Source organism: Alternaria metachromatica (genome assembly GCF_023757995.1).
Source record: "Alternaria metachromatica strain BMP 0045 chromosome Unknown scaffold_5, whole genome shotgun sequence".
NCBI lineage: Eukaryota > Fungi > Ascomycota > Dothideomycetes > Pleosporales > Pleosporaceae > Alternaria > Alternaria metachromatica.
Window position 1 is genome coordinate 279,990 of NW_026055496.1, and position 22,941 is coordinate 302,930.

Here is a 22,941-nt window from a genome sequence, read left to right on the forward strand (position 1 = left end):
TTTCGGTAGTCCCCGGATGCCGAGCCGCCTGGGACGGCACGTCTGTCATGCAGCCTGCTCGGTAGAGTTCGCCTCGAATCCTACGCAGGTCAAGCAGAAACAAATTCTCCTGAATATCAACTGGGATATCGAATACCGGGATGCTGGTAAGGATGTACGGAAACGTGCTGACGATACCCAGGATTCGGGATGGCATTCGGCCATGGCTGCCTTTCTTCTGCTTTTTCACCACCATCGTATACTATATGTATCAATGATCATTGAACGAGGATCGACAGGTCGTCATATTTGTGGCTCACCCTCTTTGGATCTTTCATACTACTCGACATGCGGTGGAACGAGGTACTCGTCATAGGACTCACAACACTGAGTAGCGTTGTGCATAGAACTCTAGCACAAGATGGCTTGAACATGCTACCGCCATGCGCAGTAAGTCCTGGTTCCTCCTCCACTTCTATAAGAGTCTATCCCTGACAGTACTAGGCAAAATGCTTCCAGAATGCTGTCATTGCCCAGAGGACATGCGCACCCACTGACGTGCAATGTATCTGTGACAGTGAATCCATAAACGCGGCCATCCAGACCTGTGTGGGTGGCGCATGTTCAGTCAAGGAATCTCTCAGTAAGAATCCCTACCAGACTCTACATGAACTGCGCTGACCTGAGGGGAACAACAGCTGCTGTCAACGTCACTTCCACCATGTGCGAGAGGCCTGTCCGCGACCGATCCAACGTCATATTCTTGACCGGTATCACAGCGGGTTCCGTTGCTCTCGCCGCCGTCACCATTCGCACGTGGTCTGCAATCAGCCAAGACTCGTTCGGGCTTGACGATGTTTTTGCAATTGCAGCTGAAGCAGCTTGTCTCCCTGTGACGGTGATACAATGCTACACGCCAAAGCTTGGTTTCGGGAAAGACACTTGGGTAGTTCCCCATAGCGATATCTACAAGGTTTTGAGGGTAAGCAGACGATACTCAACGCGTGGACGGCTACTGAATGCTCAACAGCTGACCTACGGCTCCCAAATATCCTACTTCCTCTGCTGTGGACTCACCAAGCTCGCATTCCTATTCTTCTTCCTTCGCATCTTTCCCTCGGAAACGACCCGAAAATGGATCTGGGTGTTTATCGTCATTTCAGTGCTCTGGACCATCGCATTCGCATTCACGATGACATTTGCGTGTAGGCCCATCTCTGCAGTATGGACTTCATGGGACGGGACGAGCACGCCGGACTACTGTATAAACCAGAATTTGTTCTACCTGGTAGCAGCGGCATTCAATATCGGTCTGGACGTTGCGATAGTCCTGATACCGATCCCGAACCTGATGACGCTGAAGCTCAGTTCGCGTAAAAAGGTCTTCCTCAGCGCGATCTTTGGCGTCGGTGGCATGTAAGTCAATCCACTCTCTCAATGCGATATCATCGCATGCTAACAAAAATGTCTCAGCACCATCATAGTTTCCTGCATCCGCCTCAGCGCCGTCGCCAAATACGCCACATCAACGAACCCCATGTACGATAACCTCATGTCCGGCGTATACTCCATCCTCGAGATCAATGTTGGCATAATATGCGTGTCTATGCCAGCCTTCCGAAGACTCCTCGCTCAGCTGGTACCCAAGTGCTTTGGCACAACGCAAAACAACACCGATCCCAACGAAGACGACGACACGCCCAATCGGCCATCAAAAAGGAGAGGCAAGCCAAGCAGAAGCATGCTGGATGCAAGCTTGTTCAACACAACGATGGCGAGGACGGTAGACGAGACGCTAGAGGGTATTGGAAAGGCGGACGACGAAGTGCACCTCGTAGAACTGCGAAGAAGTGGATCAAAAACTTCGACGCAAAATATGGATGGAAGTATGCGAGGGCACGACGAGGAGAAGATGCCTCCTAGCTACCACGCTTCATGATATTACGAATTTTGCTGTTACACAGCTTACGATGTCTTCCTGAAGACCATTCCGAACCAAACATTTGTGCTGACCCACTTCCAACCCCGCTCTCCCACAGCACCGCCCTCAACGTCCCCCTTTCTCATCTCCCGCTCGTTAACACTAACTACTTCAAGCCCCGCAGTCTTGGCTGCCGCGGCAGTCTCTTCCACTGTGTAGACATAACTACTTCCCCTAACCTTGACACCGTCTGCATTGACGAAACCAGCTTGACTGACGCGTCCCATGTCCGCGTGCATGTTTGTGACCAACGCCGTGCCACCAGGTAAGAGCAATGCTGCTAACGTGGCGAAGTAATCCTTCAGTGGGATGTGCTCCAGGACTAGAGTGGATGTGACGGCATGGACGGGTCGCAGGTTTGATACCGCAGGTAGCGGAGAGGCTGATGGATTGTCGACAGTTGGAAAACAGTCGCAGCACTCTAGCCTGGACCGTACCCCTTGTTGGTTCTTCTCCTTCAACAACGGCGACAGCTTCTTCGCAGCGACATCCAACATGCCCTGCGAGAAGTCCAGGCCAGTGACTTCCACTCTCTTCCCGTTCCAATCGTATCGCACAAGCTTCTCCGTGTTACGTCCGGTACCACATCCTAGATCCAGCACACGCAGCTCTTGTTCTGTTGCAGTGTTGTTCTTGACTTGGGATAAGAACTCTGGAAGGAGGGCCTGGAGCTCTAGATCGTCAATCGCTTGCAACATGTTGCCATCGGTGTCGTAGATGGCAGCCCATTGGTCGTAGGCGGCTTGAGTCGGAATGTGCTGGACTGGAGTTGAAGGCTTTTGTGGAGCCGTGGTCGGTTGTAAGGTTTGGGTACGCTTTGCTGTTTGTTGGCCATCCACAGTTGAGTCCGATTCAGTGGTCGAGAAGGAGGTATTGGCAGCTGCGTTGACGTCAATGAGGGACGTGTCGAAAGTCATATCGATGGATGTTGGCTGAGTCATGTTGGTAATGGTGCTCTCGAAGGCGGAATGAAAGACTGTTCGCTGATTGTAGATGGCAGTTGGTTGGCTGGGTCTAGGAACAGATGACGAATAGTTACTGCAGATCTGAAGTGGGGTAAAGTTCCTAAGGATTGATGCTTTTCCTGCTCGGTGCCTGAAGAAGTCTTATATGCCAGCCTGCTTCAGCCAATGACTCTTCCGCACGCCCTCTCCACGCCCAGCATGTATCCAGCATTACCCAATTAGGCGATGTGTCGTGCAGCTCTCCGTAGCGTGAGTCACATCTGCATCTGCTGGGTTCTGGCTCGCGCTAAAATGGCCCCCGGTGTCCGCCACGTCCGAACTTCACTCAACATGCGTTCGGTCCTTCCAAGATGGCATGAACCGAGCTGCTGAGAGCTACGGTACGCTTCGCGTATGCGCATAGTCGCTGTTTCATGATGTCCTTGACTGGAATTCGACGAGAGGTTCGTACAGCGTTCACTCCATTACTGCTCCCGGGTATCATTCTACACTCAAGACCCATCTTCGAAGTATCTAGCAAGTATCCGGTCTCGATGCGTGACCAGGCGTGTGCGCGTCGTTAGCGCGTCGCGCAAACGCGTGTCCACCCAACCCTTGCCCAGTTGCTCATCCAATAGCAGATGTGTATACGCAAAGACACTAGCATCGAACAAGCCCGGTCTTTGCGCGCCGAAAAACCAGTCGTCTTTACCCAGCAATGTCTCTAGTGTTGCGAATGCCTCGTCTGCCTGGTTGTAGAGCGTCTCGTCGTTGATAATGCTCGAGAACTTGAGCAGTTCGGTTTCGGCAGCCAGACGTAGTTCGCGGGATATCGTAAGGCGTACGAAGGGGTTGCGGGAGCTTGGCAGGATGTAGAGAGGTTCGGCGATGGTGGTGAAGTTGGGAGAGAGGTAGACAGTATAGAGCTGGGATATGTTAGCCGTGAGCCAAGTCGTCCTGTGATGAACGTACCCAAGCTCTCCGTATCCGATGGTCTAGCAGACTTAGGTATGCTTCGTAGCGCGGATCTCCAGGCTCTTCTATTGCCTTCTCACTGTTGTTCATGGCCCATCGTTGCAGTTTGTTGGAGGGAACAGGCTGTGTTCGCTTGTAAGGATCTGGTGAGGACGGTATTACAAAGGGTAGCGAGCCGCTGGGAGAGGCATGGTTGTTTGCCGAAGCGACTTTGAAGGGGATTTTGGAAAACTTGAGGTACGCCTGCGACAATGTGAGCTTGGTGGTGGGGTATGGGCACCTGTCGACATGGACTGACCTGCCACTTCAAGCACGCTGGGTTATGCGATGGTGCGCCTCGAATTGCTCCTCCATTAGTAGTAAATACATAGAGTACATGGGTGTCGTGATGTTGTGGTGCGCGTTGTGGGAAGTCGTTGACGGGATACGTGATGAGTGGGAACTGGTCGAACAGCTGCTTTATTGGAGTAGGGACGGAGAATAGGCTGCGCGACGATGGCTGTCTTCTGATACTTCTAGCGGAAGCGTTGTCATCGTCGGGTCGAGACATCATGGCTATGCGTGGTGATGCTGGCGATGATGTCGCAAAAAGTTGATGATGCGGCGGCCTCGGAGGAGAGCCCGCCGATGTCGTAACTGCGCGCTGCGACTCCCCTCAGCCCGCATGAATGACATTCCCTTGAAACCAACCAGACATTTCGTTCTCTGACCTTACCACCTGCATGCATCTCATTTATCCAAAGCGAACGATCGTACATGTGGACCAAGCCATCTCGTTGCTGGCCGACTGCACAGCCTGCTCACAAGGCTAGCCGCACAGCCAATCGTTTGCTTCCTGGTTGTAGGACCATCTGCAGAGAGTCGAGAGAAGGCTACCAATAGTCGACCGTACGAGGCTGTCAAGCCATCTCCATGTTAGCGCCATGTTCAAGCCTATCTATGATGGCCTTCGTTTGTGTTTACGGTCGTCCAGCGCCACTGGAAGCCAAGAGAGACGCATCTCTAAGTATAATGACGACAAGGCTGAGTCTGCATTATACAGACAAGATTTATTCCCTCAGTGGCTAGAGCTCATGAGGCAGATGAGAAGTTGCTCATGGTTTGGGGGGCAGTGCAGCTCAAGGCTGAGGCATTAGAGAGGTCAAAAGGGCCATCACCCCCATTTACTCCGCCCAACAAGGCTTTCGTCTTTGCTTTCATCTTACTGTCTTACGTATGCTATTTTGCAAATCCTAATGGCCATAGGAAGACTTCAAGCTGCACTGGCGGCCGCGACCAACGAAGTAACAGTAGCTGCAGCAAACCTTAACTTCGACTTTACCCTAGTCAAGTATGAGGCACCAAAGGAGTACCAGGCACTAGGAAACGTACTCACGTCAAAGCGCAAAGACGACGCCGAGCTCGGTTCCATTCACGTTCTAGCTAGGCAGCTAGGTGCGCTCTTCGATGGCATTTGTCCGGCAACACCTGCGCTTTTGGAGGCGTATGGCAAGCGAGCATCCGAAATCGCCCAAGCCTCGAAAGTCATATCCGAACCATACGCTGGCACACTCTTCGGCGATTATACTGGCATTGATGGGACTTCTATCTGGGCGGCAGCTACTTCATCAAAGTGCGCTTTGCATGTTCATCTATTGGCGTGTCTGCTTGCTCGCGTGTGGACAGCGCCTGAAGCTATTGCGATCTGGGTCGAGATAGTAGCAGAGCGCAAAAGAGAAATAGCGCGCAAGGTCGACAACGAGGAACCAGTCGCATTCTCATTAGCGGCAGCAGTGGGACAAGATATTTCCCGGTCTCAACTCGCCGTTTGGGATACTAGTGCAAGAGCTTGGCTACGTACTGCCGACGATGTTTTCTGCCGACAACAAAAGCAACTTGAGCTAATACTCAAGAACATCGATCTCGCCGCGCCCGGTGGCCCAGCAGTTTTTCCGAGCGTCATTGAAACTTGGAAAATAGCAATCACAACCATGGAAAGGCTGATCTCAGGAATACCACAGGCTGTTCAAGACGCTGCTGCGCTATTAGGTCTCTCCGCATGGCATCTCTATCCAGATCTGAGCCTTTATGACCCAGAGATGGTCGAAGTAAAGATGGGAGATTCACTCGTTGATACAGGTGGTGTATTGTCCATCGGTGTATCGAAAAGACCAGACATCACGGGGAGAGAAAACAGCATCTATTGGTCCCTTTCGCTGGCGCAGTTACGTTACTACGGCCATCCAGTCAAGGTGGAGAGAGGTCTTGGGGCCGAGTGTCGACTGACACTTGCTCAGCTTGATCTTGTGATATTTGCCGTCTTGCTTGAAGAATGGAGGTATGAGGAATCTGAAAGCGAGTCGGTTGCTAGAGCTGTTATATCTCTGGTCGACAGAGTCAACATGTCCCAGCTAGGGTCTCTGCACGAGAAGCGACTGCTCAAGATACTGAGAGATGGCGCTTCCGCTTTGATCAATCCTCTCAACGGATCTCAAGACATGACTCGTAGGTTGATACAGCTGGGTCGCAGAAGGGCTCTTCGTTTGCTGTACAATTCGAATGATCCGCGCAAGCTTGATGAGCAATCTGCAGCTCTCTTCGACCTACTCGATGGCGAAAACTTCATGTCGCTTTTCAGGGATACAGAATCGCAGATTAGGTTCCTTCGTCATAAAGCGGAACTCCTAACTAGTGAGAACATTCCATCAGATGCCTACATCATACGGTATACTCAACCCGGTACGCCGTGGGTAGACGAATCCTCAGCTCTCGATAAAGATCGACCCCCTTGTCGAAGTAGCGCTCCGAACACTCCACGCTTAGCAGGGTCCACAGCCACCACAACACTCGAAGGCCTGTCATTGCAAACACCTAATACACCGGAGACCCTCGTAGAACGTCCGGCGGCTAAAGATACTCCCCAGCAAGAGCCTCATGCAAATCGGATATCTTCCGAGTACTCTACGGCAGCTGTTAATGATCAGACCGATAGTGAAGGAGAAAGTGACTCTGACTACTCTTTTGAATCAGAGGCCGAAATACTAGAGGATGACGTGGATGTCTCTGATGCTGAAGACGACCAGAATACTCATCGGCCGGTTGCCGTATCACACGCTTACGGGAATGGCTCTCGGTACTACCTCTTGGCTACTGCCTTGATTCCTGTGCCATGTGGGCAAGCGGAGAATACGCCTCATCATAGATGGGTGCCCAAACATCTTTGTGGCGTTGCCATCCCGGATGGAGAAGTGATTACTCGCGATATGGACGAGAAGTTCAACCTCTGGCATGATTGCATAAAGATTGTCGCAACAGAGCCTTCAGACGACTACGTGTATCATCATGTCATGGGTAATACGACGACGGCAGCGTTGTTCGCTCGTAAAATACCGGATGTCTTCGTCCCAGACCATTCGGATGCTACGATCGAAGACCTTCAGTGGTGTCTGGACAACGACCTTCTGAGCCCCACTAACCTGATACATCATATCTGCATCTCAGAGTCTTCTAGAGTTTCGAAAACTTTAGCCGCTTTTGCTAAAGCAGCCCTGATCTACGATGGCTTGACGGATGCTACTGTTGATGCCAACATTCTCAACTCTACTCTGACTAGCAAACATTGGGCTTCAGAAACTTGGCGTGTCACCATGTCTCCAGAACGTACACTCTCATTAATAGCCCATTTCGAGTCCGGCACCCATGACGTCGACCCGCATCAACTGAAGAATGTCATCGCCGTTTCGTATGCAAACTCTCTGTTTGTAGCCAGTGCGGTAAGTTGATTTCTAGTGCATTTGAAGTATCTTCTGACGTCTGTAGTTGATTCAAGACCCGCTGGAAACCATGAAGAAGCCGTACTATCGAGCTTTCCGGAGGATCCTAGGAAATATAGGAAAGCCAGGGCTTACCTTCCTCTTGCCTCCTCAAGAACCAATAACACGAGAGATCAACATTGGGGGTTGGAACATCGATGGTTATCGTCGCTTCGACGGAACTAAGGGTAGCTCGTTCGAAAGCACATCTGTGCATCTTTCCTTCACAGAATATCACGTCCCACTCTTCGATGGTTCAAGAGGTGCGCATGACAACCAGATATCGTTTGTCGAATCCGTCATCTCCGTCCAAGACAAAGGAAAATGGGTCGCTGATATAGATCCTATTCCCTTGGTCGACGGGTACAGGGGTGCGGCCATAGACAGATGTGGTACACTACGCCGGTTCGACACGAAACTCCCATGTCAGCACGCGATCAACACCAGTCCAGATTATGAAGCCACTGCAGTAGACACGTGGGACGAGCTACTTGATATGCCGACCGGTATCTGCGTCATTCGAGCCGGCAACAACTGGGTCGGGAGATTAGCCTCAACTCTGGTGGCATTCCAGCGAATGCGCGAGAACTCAACCGATTTTGCCATTACGGTGTGCCCAACTCATGTTTGCTGGATCTGCGAAAGATCGAGTTTTCGACACCACGCTTACATCTACTGAACATGGCTCTCAACTTACTTGGTGGATGATGACTGAGAAGATGGGAGATTTGCGCTAGGGATTTCCGGAAACGATAGACGATTGCAGTTATTTTGACTAGCTTCATCGTTCACTCGATATGAAATTGTAGTTAATGCACGAGAGTTTGTAATGAAGATGTCTTCACCCTTCTACAGTCAGCTAGTTCGTAGTCACACAGATTTAGGATATTTGGTCAAAGGGGGAATCAAATTCTATACATTCGGGTTATGACTTTCCCTTCTCCTTCACGAAGCGGGCTGCCGCTTCTTATATATCATCACTCATTAAAAGCCAGAGACGATGCTCCAAAACCTCAAATACCTCGAGAAAGCAGATCCTACGCTACACAAACGTTTAGATAAGCTGCTGGAACGCACGGTCGAGAGGAGATCGGAGAGGCTTGACCTCCTTGTAGAAGTCAATGGTAGCCTTAGCACGCTTGGCAATGCCCTCGGGGGTGAACTCGAACTTGGCGTAGACCTCCTTGTATGGTCCGGAGGCACCGAAGCGGTTGAGACCGAATTGCTCGTGCGAGTACTTCTCCCAGCCCATGGTGGACATGACCTCAACACTGAGCGATGGGATACCGCCGGGGATGACCGACATCTTGTAGTCCTTGTCTTGCGCGTCGAAGACCTCGAAGCAAGGCAGGGAAGCAACACGAGCGGTGATACCCTGGTCCTTGAGGGTCTTGACGGCTTCCAAGCAGAGAGAGACCTCGGAACCAGTGGAAACGAGGGTGATCTGGGCGTCCTTGTCCTCAAGAGCGACGTAACCACCCTTGATGGCCTTCTCGAGAGTTGAGCCCTCAAGCTGGGGCAGGTTCTGACGGGTGAGGGCGAGGATGGATGGCGTGCCCTTGGAGGTAAGTGCCATGTAGTAAGCAGCAGAGCACTCGTTTCCGTCGGCCGGGCGCCAGACCATCATGTTGGGCAGAGCGCGGAAGTGGGCGAGAGTCTCGATAGGCTGGTGGGTGGGGCCATCCTCACCAAGACCAATGGAGTCGTGGGTAGCGACGTAGATGACGCGCTGGTGTGAGAGAGAAGACAGACGGACGGCACCGGCGGCGTATGAAACGAAGTTCAGGAAAGTACCACCGGCAGGGATGATGGTGCCGTATGCGGACATACCGTTCATGATAGCGGCCATGGCGTGCTCGCGGACACCATATCTCAGGTATCGGCCAGACCACTCACCAATGCCGAGCTCAGGGGGCTGGAAGTCGACGGCCTTCTTCCATCGGGTGTTGTTGGAGCCAGTCAGATCGGCGGAACCGGACAGAAGCTCAGGGACGACATCGTGGATCGCCTCGAGAACGCTCTCAGAGAGCTTTCTTGAGGCAATAGCGGCGTCGGTGGGCTTGTATGTGGGGAGGGCCTTCTGCCAGCCCTCGGGGAGGTCACCGGTCAGACGGCGAGAGAGATCGGCGTGAAGCTCCTTGTGCTCCTCGCCGTACTTCTGGAAGAGCTTGTTCCACTCCTCCTCAGCAGCAGCACCTTCGGCGGCGTGCTTGTGGTACATGTCGTAGACCTCTTGGGGAACAGCGAACATCTTCTCGGGGTCGAAACCGAACTTCTCCTTGACCTGCTTGCAGTCGTCGGCCTTGAGGGGGTTTCCGTGGACACCGCCGGTACCCTGGAGCTTGGAACCGAAACCGATGGTGGTAGTGAGCTTGATCATCGAAGGCTTGTCGGTGACCTTCTTGGCCTCAGCGATGGCCTTCTCAATGCCCTCGAGGTCGGAGTCACCGTCCTCGACGTGCAGTACGTGCCATCCGTAGGACTCAAATCGCTTCATGACATCCTCAGTGAAGGCGCACTTGGTGTCACCGTCTGTATGACGTCAGTCCTCGTTTTTCCTTTTGAACTTTCTGCCAAACTTACCAATGGAGATGTGGTTGTCATCGTAGATGGCAATGAGGTTTCCGAGCTTCAAGTGACCGGCAGTGGAGGCAGCCTCGCTGGCAATACCCTCCATAGCGCAACCATCACCGAAGAACATGTAGACGTGGTTGTTGATCAGCTCGTAACCGGGCTTGTTGAAGACGGCGGCAGTGTGCTTCTCAGCAATAGCGAGACCGACGGCATTGGCGAAACCCTGACCAAGAGGGCCAGTGGTGACCTCGATACCGGGGGTGTCGTGGGACTCGGGGTGACCGGGTGTGATGCTGTCGACTTGCTGCAGCGGAATTAGTTTTGACAGGCAGTAGAATTATCTTGAATACGTACACGGAAGTTCTTCAGGTCGTCAATGCTGACGTTGTAGCCGAAGAGGTGGATCAGCGCATATTGGAGCATGCATCCGTGACCGTTGCTAGGCACTCAGTCAGCTTTTCCGTCTGATAAAACATGGGATGTTGCAGCCACGCCAATGCAAGCAATGTGTCTGCGCGGAGATGTTTCTAGTGGAAAAGCCGCAACTGGATCTCCGAAAGCGGCTGACATCAAGAAAGCAATGCTCTCTTATCTGCCGTCGCCGCGGAGATCCGCAACTTCTCATCCAAGACACCCCAGAACCATTGCGCGATTCCAAGCCTGCCATGACTGCCATTATATGTGTTGAAAAGTACAGAAGAGTACGTACGAGAGGACGAAGCGGTCGCGGTTGACCCATTTGGGGTTCTTGGGGTTGAAAGTCATGAACTTGTTCCACACAACGTGGGCCACCGGGGCCATACCCATGGGGGCACCCGGGTGGCCGGAGTTTGCCTGGAATGTGGCATCGACCTATATGAAAACACCAAAAGTCAGCCATTGAATCTCTCAAACGACCCTCATCAGCCTCCAACAAGCTGCTGCTACTTTTGTTGGGAGCAGGACTGCTAGCGGGGTAGCTATTGATAATGGTGGGGCGGGCTCCAAAACAACAGAGGGATGTAACGTACCGCTAGGGTGCGGATGGTGTTGATAGCGAGCTCATCGGTCTTTCCGTACGGCATGATGGGCAGATCTGTCGATGGGGAAAAGATTGAAAGAAGAGAAGTTGTCGCAGACGTGCTGGTGTTTAGGTTTTGTAGTTATAGTGGGGTGGCTAGCCGTCATGCCTGCCTCACTCACAACGCCAGAGTGGACGCTTTAGTGGGGTCTCTCAAAGCCCGATTACATCAACCAGTCGCCGCACTTTCTGCCACAACATGCCACATCCCACCTGCTGCGTGTTTTGTTTTTAGTAAGCCTGCGCCGTGTGCTGACATGGTTTGCTGTGTCTCGTCCCGCCGGTCAATGGCGCGCTGCTGCAGCTGCAAGTGACTGTCCATTACTAACCTCTTGCCCTGGCCAGCCTCTGTTCCCTCTGCATCCGCCATGCGCCGAGAACGACCGCACTGGCGGACCACAGTGCCCCGATAGCGCAGGGAACGCCTCTCTCAAACTCTTGCTTCAACGTGTTGCGCCATGCAGAAAACTCACGATGCGACAGAATTCTTCCGGGCGGCTATCGCGACACCCGGGATCGGCGCCGCGGCCGAAACAGAACTGCGTACATGAGGCTCAATCGTGAAAGCCCCAATACACATGTCTCGACTAGAGCCGGACATTTAACCTGTTTATTCTCCGGTTGCGCTGAGAGACTGCGACGACGTGAGACTAGGCTGCTAGGGCAGTTGGGTAAATAGCGCGCCCGCCGTGCTATATACCGCTGGCTGGCTAATCACCATTTCAACACCATGGAGTCCCTGTACCAAGGCCGCTCAACCAGGCTGTTTGATTGACGGGTCAACCATGCGAAAGGTAATAAGTGTATTGTTACAATTTCAACATACGTAAAAGGATAAATGAGCGCTGTGGGTATCTATCTCGTACTGTACAAACATGTAAAGGAAATGACAGTCTTGTCGTCTTCCATCCCCTTCTCCGTTTCCACCATCATCATTCATTAAGAAAATCTATACACAAGAAAAGGTTATGTAATCAAGAATCGAACTTCACCTCGCAGTTCCTCATCTCCACCCGACCTCCAGGAATAGGTCCTCGCCCTTTTTCCTCGGCGTGAGTCGGGGTACCCATGCAGGACTCTTCAATCCGTCCCGATCGAAGTCGACGTTTACGTCTCGGCCGATGTTCAACTCGGACATCTCGTCTCTCTTCCTCCTCACATTCAACGGCCGCACGACGTCTTCCTCGTACATGACTGGGCTTCTACCCCAAGCACCACTCTGCACGCGACTCTTACGGTCGATACCCGTCTTTGAAGCAGGTGTCGTGCTCCACGACTCTGTGCTGTTACTGCGCATGTGTGACCGAGCCCTGCGCGGAGGACTAGTCACACGCGGCGGGGATGTGAACGGGTCTCGGTGAGGGCTCTCTAGTCTAGGCCGGGACTCGAGTAGTAGTGGCGGAAGAGCATTGTTGCGTTTCTGAAGAAGTGCTGACGCGTCTGGGGCCCTACGTGGACTTCTGAAGTTCTGCTGCTGTGGCGAACTCTTTGGGCTGCGCGGTACCAGCTGGTTTGAAGACCGAGGCACCTTTGGGTATCGCAGCTTGGAGATTGGCGACTCAGCGACAGGTGATAGCTGCTGTTTGTTGCTGGCACTGTCATCCGACAGTTGCTTGTCTTCGTCCTCATCTTCAGGTGTGGAGTCGTTGGCGTTTGTCGTCTCAAAAGATGTTTGACTGTTCAGGGAATCGCGTAGGTTTGTCGAAGTTCGCGATGTAGTACGCGACAGTGTGCTACCGTGCGATTTCTTGGACTTAATATGCACAGTCTTCGGTGACTCTTTTGGGCGGACGATGCGCGCTGGGCTGGCCTTGGGTGTCTGGTCACGGCTCTGGCCACTGGAAAAATAATAGTCGATGATGTCTCCAGATGTGCTTGCGTCGCGCGAGCTGGCAGTTGTGGCTTTTGATTCGTACGAAGTGGCTGTAGATGTCATCTGGAAAGGTAGTGCCAAGCGCGGGCGTGTTGCAGGCTGCGCTTGAGGTGGTAGTGGTGCACCATGAGAGCGTGTCGCTGCCGCAGCAATCTGCTTCGGCTGGGGCCTCTCGTGACGAACAGGAATATTAAGAAACAACTCGGATCCACGTCCTACTGAACGCTGGTTGACGGCGAAGTTTGGTGCTCGTCTAGAGGGCTGTAGAGCGCGGATCGGAGGAATGGGTACTGGAGGCGTGGGCAACAGCATCGAGGATCTCCGGTGTGGTGAGGTCTCATCTTCTTCGAAGACAGTCTCCTGAGTCATCGTACTGACAGGCCGAAAGGCTGTGCTGGTATGCGATTGTGTCGCGAGAGGCGCCTTTTGATGCGTTGTGCCGACTTTTGGCGCCTTCTGAGGTACCACGGGCTTGCCATCCAGCTCGGCACTGATGGCCAGACCTATCTGATCCAGTGGCAATGAGGAATTTGAGGAACTGTTGGAAGTCCCCACCCCGAGTCGTTGCGCTGGACGTGCTGGGCCTTGCTTGCTGCCCCTGCGAAAAGCTCGCGGAGGCGCCAAGGGGAACTGCTTCGGTAGTTCAGTACCGTGTCCTACTTGGACATAGTGCGAGAATCTTGTCGAAAGCTGCTTTCCTCGCTGAGTCTCTCCCTTTTCGTCTCCATCGAAAACCACCCGTCGCTCCTTTCGTCTGCGCAAGCACACACTGAGCGCCATCAGTCCAATCGCCATAACAAAAGCTGCTACTGCAGCTACTGAAAGTCCAGCAATCTGCGCAGGTGTCATTCTGGGAGGATTGTTTGAAGCCGTGGTTGCTGCGACAGGCGAAGACGTTGCCGACGAAGTAGCAGACGGGAGTGAAGGAACAGTATCGGCAAAAGCGGTCTGGGTAGAGCTGCTTTTAATTCGTGAAGAGGATGTGATGATGGGTGTGCTCGTTGTGGTTGATAGACTGATAGTCGGCGACATGGTGCGAGTTGCGCTCGTCACGACGTACGTGAGAACACTTTTGGTCGGCATGACCGCATCCTTTTGCCCCAGACAAATCCCGTAGGTTGAACTGAGTGATGCCTGGGCATCTTCCATGGGGCACGATAGGTAGATGCAGCCGAGAGCCACTTCGCCAAGTGACTCTCCAGCATTACTATAACGAGAACAGAGGCATTGAAGACTCTCTTGACCAGAACATGCTACGGGAAATCTTTCGTCCAGCGAAGACCGTAAACATGATTGTGCGCATTGGGGTACATTCTGTTGAAGCGCCTGCGGAAGGGAGTTTGGTGTGGAAGCGACAGTGGGAGCTGCCTGCATCGGCGAAGCTAGTATTATAAAGACTGATGAGATCCATAGCCTTTTGAAGTGGCTCATAAGCATAGTTGTACAGTATCTGTACCAGTGTTAGCTACATCTTCAAGGATGGACGTATGACAATAGTTTACTCACTAAGAGATCTAGACATGAGGGAAGATGCGGAGAAGCGCTGAACCTGCAGCGGAATGAACAAGGAAATTGAAGGGGAGAAACTCAAGGAAATTCGTAACGCGTCCACCGTCTCATGAAGTTTTGTTGATGTATACAAAAGCCATTAAGTGGGGGATGGTAGGCTGACAATATGTATTGGCATCGTTGCCAGCCGCCATGTCAGAGCCCTGCGTGAGCAACCGCTGAGGCGCCACGATAGCGGCTTCTCGAGGTCATTGACACCCATGGTAAGCGCTCGCAGAATTGAGAGAGGCTGATTGACTGGAGAGTCGTCGCTTCGAAGATGTGGTGGTGCAAAGATGCTATTCTAGGCGCTCGCGTCGTGCGCTAAGCGCTGGGGTTCGGGCTAGTCTACCACGTCAGCCAGTCGTTGCACGGCGCCTGTATAAACTTCGAGCAGAACACAAAAGCGAGCCTTGGCCTACGTGCATTACGTGGGACGAAAACACGCTGCAGCCCAGCGTTAGCGACTACCCGAGAACCGCGTCATTGGTGTTCGTTCGCGTTGGTGACGCGAAACTCGACTGACGAGGTCATGGACTATTCTGGGCCGTCATCTGGCTGTGCGCGTCTGTTTGGCATTATCGTCTGTCTTCGTGACAACGGCTGCGACATTTGGTGCTACCTCTCGAGAGAACCATATTCGTCCCAGTTTCTAATTGAAGACTGGAGTAACGCGCAAAAGATGACAATTTCAGTCTTAGCGCAAATCGCACACTGATCAAACCGATACCATGGCAAGTCAGCAATTACAAAGGCGATCGACAACAGCTCGTCAGCTACCCGTTGTCACTGCAGTACGCATGACTTGTAACGGCGCCCAGAGGCCGAGATAACAGAGCTTCAAGTAGAGAAATATGGATGTTCTTCGGCACCCACCCAAATCGGTTACCAGATGGCTAAATGCGCAGGAACGTCGTCGCTATGTGGAGACGTCACCACCAAAGCGGGTAACTTGGTCTGCATGTTGCGTAGGCATGTGGAGCTCACGGAGAGAAGAGGTGGAATACAGCCATACTCCGTCATGGGACGCAGATCTTGACGATAACAGGAGATGAAGTTATCGAACAGGAGAACGCGAATATAACCACGATATGGTATCTGCAAAGGCGTGGAACTATAAGGTTCGGCATTAGACAAGCTGGGGGAATGCTCGTGCTTCGAGCCATGGACGAGGTGTAAACGTAGTCACCTGTTCGCGTGGCCAGAGCTGTCCCCCTATTCAGCGGCATTCACGGGCGGTCATTGCTCCCACGTGTCGTTCGTGGGTCCTCCCGTCAGTCTGACTCAGGACTGTGCGCAAGAGTTGAGACAGAAGTTGAGACTGTTGATGCATCATCCCAGGAGAAGGGTACTGGAACAGCACAACGCTGGTAAGAAGTATAGTATTCAGACAGAGTGTCTTCGGCACGGCTAAGCCCCGGCTGCCAGTCAGATTAGTGATTTATAGTTTCGTCAAGGACGGGACGAAGATGGCAGTCGCATGACCGCGACACGTTCATGTTCATAAGTTCTGAGTACCCCAGAAGAGCATAAATCCAGCATCCACCCAGACCTGAGGCGACATGACGAGCAGGCAGCCGAGTGCAACGGCAGAAAGGCGAGGCGAGGATACTTGGGAAAATCCAAAAATCTGATTGCGCAATGATTGGCCGAAGCGCGCGAGTCGGGGAGATGAAGCGATGCGACGGACGTTTGGCGAATGTTCGTGTGTTGCGGGGCTAGCCGCAAGGGGACTAGAGTCAATAGCCCCCCGGTCAGTGCTTGGCCGAGGAGCGACTCGAGTGGCTGGCAGAAGCGTGATACCAAACCTGTCAGCGCACCACCACGGGCTGCTGATGGAGGTAGAACAGCAGCAGATAGAGCGACGCAGTGCGAGGCCGGGACCTTGCCTGCAGATGCAAGACAGGACGGGTGAGAAAGAGAGGCCAAACGCGACGGCGTTTCAAGGCACCGTGCCTGGATGCTTTGCCGGCTCCAAGCGTCAAGGCCCTCTTCTTTCGATGGGTCCAAAATTTCCATAAACCTTCTAGAAGCGCAGCTAGTCAGACTCAGGCGGGACGGGATTTACGGGAGTCGCATCTGGCGGTGTTGTCGACAGCGCTTCCATGTCAAACAGCGTAGTGCAACAGAGGCTGAGGAGGCGACACCAGGGCCTGCAGCAAGAGCGGGCGAGCTGCAGCGAATAGAGCTGCTGTGCCCGGCGGCCAATAGCGAAGGCCAACTTACGGTGAGCGAACTGGCGAACAGGTGCCAGACGGGCGGACGAACAGGCGGGCACGTCTGGTGGGTGTGGTGTTGGGTCGGCAGTGGGTGGGCTCAGACAGGCCTTCACGTCAAGACAGCGGACAGCCAGAAGCAGCGAAGATGGCGAACCAGCCAGGGGGAATCGGCAAAAGATGTTAGTGATGCTAGCACCTAGTCGTTGCAAGATGGGCATCGGAGGGTTTGGTGGTAGAGTGGCCCGGGAGCAGCTGCAGGCTAGCTAGGCCTGGCGATGCTTCCTTTCGCGGGCAAGCGCCTCTCCTTTCGCGGCCTTCATCAGCCTTCTTCATACTCGCCTCTTGTTCTTTGCTTCTCCCAAACGTCAATCCACGGCTGTACTTCGTCGCAATCGCTGCAGTCCCATTCCCGGCCCTTTTCTGCGCCTCTTGTTTCTTGCTGCGACACGTCGGCGAGCGCGCAGCCAACGTTGCTTCCCCCAGCCGATCCACCACCGAGCCGACCGTGCAGCAACCCTGAGACCTCGGAGCGAAGCGAGCCTCGTCGTCGCTCATACGCCAGCCATCCCTTCACCTTCGTCCTCCACCCTCATCCCTTCCACATCCGACCGCTGCCCACCGCGCCTTCCATTGGGGGTCGTCTTGTAATACCAGGTGAGCCTCCCTTTGCTTCTCGACGCCCCGTCGCGCCTGCCGCTGCCTGAGCTCTGGGACCCAAGCGCCACCGTCGAGCGCGAGCGAGCAAACATCGGCATCGCCTGCCCTCGCCTCGCCCACGGCTAAAGTCGCCAACCCTCTGCACTCGCACGACGCCGCCGCTGTCTGCCATTGAGCTCCTATTGACTCTGCCCTCCAGATTTCCGCATTGGCCGGCCTCGACGGAACATCACCCACCCTACCCTAATAATCACCCCGGACACCGTCCCCTACCGCCATCATGGGTTGCGGAATGAGCACAGAGGAGAAGGAGGGCAAGCAGAGGAACGAGGAGATTGAGAACCAGCTCAAGCGCGACAAGATGATGCAGCGCAACGAGATCAAGATGCTGCTCCTCGGTCAGTATTGGGACGCCCGCCACGTCGCCAGCCTCTAACAGCGCGCAGGAGCCGGAGAGTCCGGAAAGTCGACCATCCTCAAGCAGATGAAGCTCATCCACGAGGGCGGATACTCACGCGACGAGCGCGAGTCGTTCAAGGAGATCATCTTCAGCAACACCGTCCAGTCGATGCGCGTCATCCTCGAGGCCATGGAGTCGCTCGAGCTGCCGCTCGACGACCAGCGCGCCGAATACCACGTCCAGACCATCTTCATGCAGCCGGCACAGATTGAGGGCGACAGCCTGCCCCCGGAGGTTGGAAACGCCATCTCAGTCCTGTGGAAGGACGCCGGTGTCCAACAGTGTTTCCAGCGTTCGCGCGAGTACCAGCTCAACGACTCTGCTAAATAGTGAGCATGCTCTGTGCAATGAATGCGCAACACCGCTAACTGCTGCAGCTACTTCGACTCCATCGACCGTATCGCCGCGCCCGACTACATTCCCAACGACCAGGACGTGCTCCGATCGCGTGTCAAGACGACTGGTATCACCGAAACCACTTTCATCATCGGCGATCTTACCTACCGCATGTTCGATGTCGGTGGTCAACGATCTGAGCGTAAGAAGTGGATACACTGCTTCGAGAACGTCACCACCATCCTCTTCCTCGTCGCTATCTCCGAATACGACCAGCTGCTGTTCGAGGACGAGACCGTCAACCGTATGCAAGAAGCCCTCACATTGTTCGACTCCATCTGCAACTCGCGGTGGTTCGTCAAGACATCCATCATCCTGTTCCTCAACAAGATCGATCGCTTCAAGGAGAAGCTGCCCGTCAGCCCCATGAAGAACTACTTCCCCGACTACGAGGGCGGCCCAGACTACGCTGCTGCGTGTGACTACATCCTGAACCGCTTCGTTTCGCTCAACCAACACGAGACAAAGCAAATTTATACGCATTTCACATGTGCCACAGACACTATGCAGATCCGCTTCGTCATGGCTGCAGTAAACGGTACGACTACCCAACACTACTATGCTTGTATCACGCTGACATGTTCTAGATATTATTATCCAGGAGAACCTGCGGTTGTGCGGTTTGATATAAGTGCAATGGCGGCAGGATAAACGAACATCTTCCAACTGATCTCGAATCACGGGTTGCATGCCTCATGTCCTCCACAGGCGTTTGTGGACATTGCTTTGCATGTTTGCGCTTCTTTTGTCGAGAAGTGGTTTTGCTCAGGCCTGGGTCGCTACCTCTTTGATACCCTGCGGGCGGGCTGAAGAGACCATGGAACACACCACCAGCGAAGCGTCTTTTCATCTTCTTATTTCTTTTAACGTTTTCTTGGGCCCAACGAGGGATTGGGAATTGGAACGTGTCCTTTGATATAAAGAATCTTCCAACGGCGTGCGAAGCGTGTGTACAGCGGCTGCCAAAAGAAGCTTTTTTCCTAATACTACCTGTTCTTCCAAGTCTATTTTCACCGCAGCATGCACTTTTTTGGCCTTCGTATGTATACAGCATGTGTGGGATATGTAGTGAAATGATGAATTACTTTTAACCTCCCAATCATCTCCCCTCATCAGATCATATTACAAATCGTCTTGTCCCAGTCGCAACGACTTAAGCCATGCCAATCAATTCGGTCCCAGCCAACAAGTCAATGCTCGCACACCTTGCATAATCGGACCCCAGAGTGCGGGAGCAACCTTGTCTCCGGAAGAAAGAAATAAAGGGACAATTTCGTGGAACAATTACGGGAACAAAGCAAGGGAACCAGCATCGTGCACACCCACACAAACATGGACAACTTTCTGGCAAACCCGACACTCTGGTTTCCCCCCCTTCTCCATAGCAAGTCAGTATTCGGGCCGGCCAAGACGAACTGGTTCGGCTGCTGTTGCCCTTGGAATACGGGCACAGATCGATCTACGATGTGACGCGATGCGATACGACGTGATGCGATTAGTCTCATTACGGTTATTGTGACGATAGTGATAGTGGACATGCGCGGTCAGTCTCACAATGAGCAAGGGTCACGGCCCTCATCCAGTGCTTTTGTTGGTTCGCTACCTTATGTTTGGGTTCGGAATTTACATGACGCATCTTCTGCCTTGCGGGTCTCGATTCTTGACCCGTGAGCATGGTAAATGTGGTGTTGTTTGTGCGGGCTGATTATCAAGGTGAAAGTGCGTTAGGGAATGCGGTTAGCGCGGATGTGGCGCCATTCCAGAGGGTTGGTCGTGACTTCCCTTCTCCACCACATCATTAATTCGACGTCTGTCCCTCAATGATATGCAATGCTCACTGAGTATAGGGTTCTTTATCGGAATCACCCCACGGGCTCATATCTACTCTATCCATCGAGATCTCGGATCGGTGCGATGCTGGCAGCTAGCGGAACGCGACTGGCGGTGCTTAGTCAATGTTTGACTGAAGGCTGCATACACGTCGCCGTCTAGGGAACCTACTTCCAGCTATGGGTTATATCTGCATATGCTATTGCCTAGTTGCAAATTCGCAAGGCGGTGAGTGTTGTCTCGGTCGCGAATCTGCATCAGTCAATGCGGGCACGCATACATACACGGTGTTTGTCTCAGCACTCGCATTGGACTCCAACGACTCCGCGTAGATGCTTCTGAGTTGGCACTCTCCCTGCCTTACGGTCTGAACATCTGGCATCTTCTTGCATACCGTTAGCGGATGAGGTTCCGTCACGCAGCTACGTGGTTGGAATTGTGAGCGGGTAACGGTGGCCGCATTGATGTTGTTTGCCGCGGAAAGGGTGGTCATTCTGCATTGCCGTCTACACCGAAAAATATATGGCCAGCTGCTTGAGGCATAGGTATTTATATCGCCTCTCTCCCACTCAAGTCTCTATCATATCTCCTTTCCTATGTCTTACATGTTGCTTTGTATATCTCCCTCTCTTCGAAGCATATACTTTCCATCTGATCAAGAATATATACGTCTCCTTGTGTTCTTTTCCGGTTCTGTTTCTGGCCCATGCCCCCTCATAGGATCCTTTGTCTGCTGACCAGAGGACTCGTACTCTGTTCTTGACACATACTGTTTGCCCGGATCAACCTTTCGTGCTCACTGTTACTGGGTATCGAAAACTTCTTGAATACGCACCCGGACCGTTACACTCCATTCACTTATATCCCATCTCCTCTGTTCTTATATAGCGCCACCTTCTTAGGCGCAGAGGGCTGCCACGGGGCCTGGAACATGACCCTTGCTTTCATTGCTGCTCCTATCGCACCTGGCACTTGACAACGACCCCGTACCCCTTATGACGCTGATGATCCGCCGGTATTTGGAGCCCTAGGTACCGATAAGATTGGAATCGACTTTGGGCCTGAATTTCTCGGTGAAGAAGCTTATGTCTGATCCTGACGATGGATATGACACCTACCAAGTCTGTCCCGCCAGATGTGCGGGTTCTTCCTTCAGTTCCATCATTCGCATAATGTCGGAGAGACGAAAAAGATGGACGAGCGCCTTTGAACGGAAGAGAGGGTAATACTATTTTGCGCCGAGCTAGCCGTTGCTGTCATAAAGCATTACGTCGATGTCTCGATCCTAGCCTTCCACTCTCCAGGTCTTGGACCTTCGACAGATTCCATGGCGACGTCACCTTACGCGGAATTATCCTAGAGGCAGTTTTGTCGCCTATTGCGTTAAGCTTCTTGCCATCCGCGGCTTTCTCGACTGCGCCACTCCTATCGGCTTTCCCAACCCCATCGTCCAGAGCTCCTGCAGGCATGCTCAGTCCAGAACTCTCGCAACTTCGAGAGCGCCAATATAACTTTGTATATACGCTGCTCCTGAATCCCTCCGCCACATCTTGCGTTCTTTGGCAATACTTCAGACCTATATATATATAGCGCTTTCTCAACTCCAAGCACAGTATGCTGCTACCGCTGCCAATGTCTGCGCAATAGGCTCGTCAGCCTACTCGACTGACTGTTCTTCGATATCACGCCCGCGGAGCCTCCGATTTAGGGGTCAAGCGTGAATCCGACATCTAGTGTGCCCATGAACATCCATATCATTTGCACTACTGTTGTCGGGACCTTCCTCATCCATCCTAGGCTGCCACAGGTCAATCCGCACAATATTAGGGGGTATGGGAATGATCCGAGAAAGAGTCAGGAGCCCACTGTCATGGACAACTAGCTTTTTGGCCTCGCTCGGCACGTCAAATCGCCCACCAGAAACACTGCTGCTCTTCGAGAAGTTTTATATAAAGTCTGGACCATCCCAGCAAGCGTTCAACGCTCGAGCTTGTTGATGTGCCCTGCGGTATGTAGTCTGTCAAACTTGCTAATACGTCATATGCTAATCGCCACAAGGTCATTCTCTCTGCGTTCCCTAGATCCGCACAGCTTCACCGTAAATTAACTCGTTCCCAATAATATATACACGATTCCATTTGCCGGACTTGTTTTCTCGACTGTAAATTCGACATCCAAATCTGGAACCGTCGATAACGAGAACGGAGATAGCTACGAGGAGTACTTGCTTGGGCAGTCCTCTCGTTCAGGAGTTCCTGGCCTTGACATACATCCAAATCATCCACGTATGTGAGAGGCCATTCTACAAGAGAAACCTGCCGTTCGCGGCGCAGCTACCCAGAGCTCTGGTTGCGGTGCTTTCGCCGACCTGGGTTGGTGGCTAAACGAAAAGAGTGGGTTAGGCAATCCTGCCCCCGACGACCCGACGCCACGCCAGGTCTCTGGGGGCGAAGTGAGGGGGGCATCACACCAAGCTCAAGGCGGGAAAGTAAGACATGAAGATGTCAAGCAGAACGCTACTCCGATATCATCCCCACCCCGGAGTCATGTCGAGACGAGAATCGCAAGTCTTTATATACTAGGTATGAAGCAGACCGCTTCGGTGTACCACTACCAATGTTCCCTACGAGGAACGTTGCGATTTGCTAGCTACC

The 22,941-nt window shown here is 53.0% G+C and overlaps 7 protein-coding genes across 7 annotated transcripts; 3 read left to right on the forward strand and 4 right to left on the reverse strand.

Annotated features, from left to right (window-relative positions):
* Window positions 1–700: 700 nt before the first annotated feature.
* On the forward strand, window positions 701–1,918 carry J4E83_003029 (uncharacterized protein; the record flags this gene model as incomplete). Its single annotated transcript, XM_049329969.1, has 2 exons — window positions 701–1,395; window positions 1,483–1,918. The coding sequence occupies 2 exons, from the start codon at window positions 701–703 to the stop codon at window positions 1,916–1,918; spliced, it is 1,131 nt and encodes a 376-aa protein (XP_049190465.1).
* A 26-nt stretch (window positions 1,919–1,944) lies between these two features.
* Window positions 1,945–2,901, reverse strand: J4E83_003030 (uncharacterized protein; the record flags this gene model as incomplete). Its single annotated transcript, XM_049329970.1, has 1 exon — window positions 1,945–2,901. One exon carries the CDS (start codon window positions 2,899–2,901, stop codon window positions 1,945–1,947), a length of 957 nt encoding a protein of 318 aa, XP_049190466.1.
* A 515-nt stretch (window positions 2,902–3,416) lies between these two features.
* On the reverse strand, window positions 3,417–4,432 carry J4E83_003031 (uncharacterized protein; the record flags this gene model as incomplete). The annotated part of the gene is made up of 3 exons (XM_049329971.1): window positions 3,417–3,830; window positions 3,877–4,122; window positions 4,178–4,432. 3 exons carry the CDS (start codon window positions 4,430–4,432, stop codon window positions 3,417–3,419), a joined length of 915 nt encoding a protein of 304 aa, XP_049190467.1.
* A 682-nt stretch (window positions 4,433–5,114) lies between these two features.
* J4E83_003032 (uncharacterized protein) lies at window positions 5,115–7,640 on the forward strand (the record flags this gene model as incomplete). Its single annotated transcript, XM_049329972.1, has 1 exon — window positions 5,115–7,640. One exon carries the CDS (start codon window positions 5,115–5,117, stop codon window positions 7,638–7,640), a length of 2,526 nt encoding a protein of 841 aa, XP_049190468.1.
* Window positions 7,641–8,724: 1,084 nt separating this feature from the next.
* On the reverse strand, window positions 8,725–11,308 carry J4E83_003033 (uncharacterized protein; the record flags this gene model as incomplete). Its single annotated transcript, XM_049329973.1, has 5 exons — window positions 8,725–10,202; window positions 10,254–10,548; window positions 10,599–10,683; window positions 10,954–11,096; window positions 11,255–11,308. The coding sequence occupies 5 exons, from the start codon at window positions 11,306–11,308 to the stop codon at window positions 8,725–8,727; spliced, it is 2,055 nt and encodes a 684-aa protein (XP_049190469.1).
* Window positions 11,309–12,307: 999 nt separating this feature from the next.
* J4E83_003034 (uncharacterized protein) lies at window positions 12,308–14,026 on the reverse strand (the record flags this gene model as incomplete). The annotated part of the gene is made up of 1 exon (XM_049329974.1): window positions 12,308–14,026. The coding sequence occupies one exon, from the start codon at window positions 14,024–14,026 to the stop codon at window positions 12,308–12,310; it is 1,719 nt and encodes a 572-aa protein (XP_049190470.1).
* Window positions 14,027–17,881: 3,855 nt separating this feature from the next.
* CGA1 (Glucoamylase 1 precursor (Glucan 1,4-alpha-glucosidase) (1,4-alpha-D-glucan glucohydrolase)) lies at window positions 17,882–19,088 on the forward strand (the record flags this gene model as incomplete). The annotated part of the gene is made up of 4 exons (XM_049329975.1): window positions 17,882–17,999; window positions 18,048–18,390; window positions 18,439–18,995; window positions 19,045–19,088. 4 exons carry the CDS (start codon window positions 17,882–17,884, stop codon window positions 19,086–19,088), a joined length of 1,062 nt encoding a protein of 353 aa, XP_049190471.1.
* Between the last annotated feature and the right edge of the window lie 3,853 nt (window positions 19,089–22,941).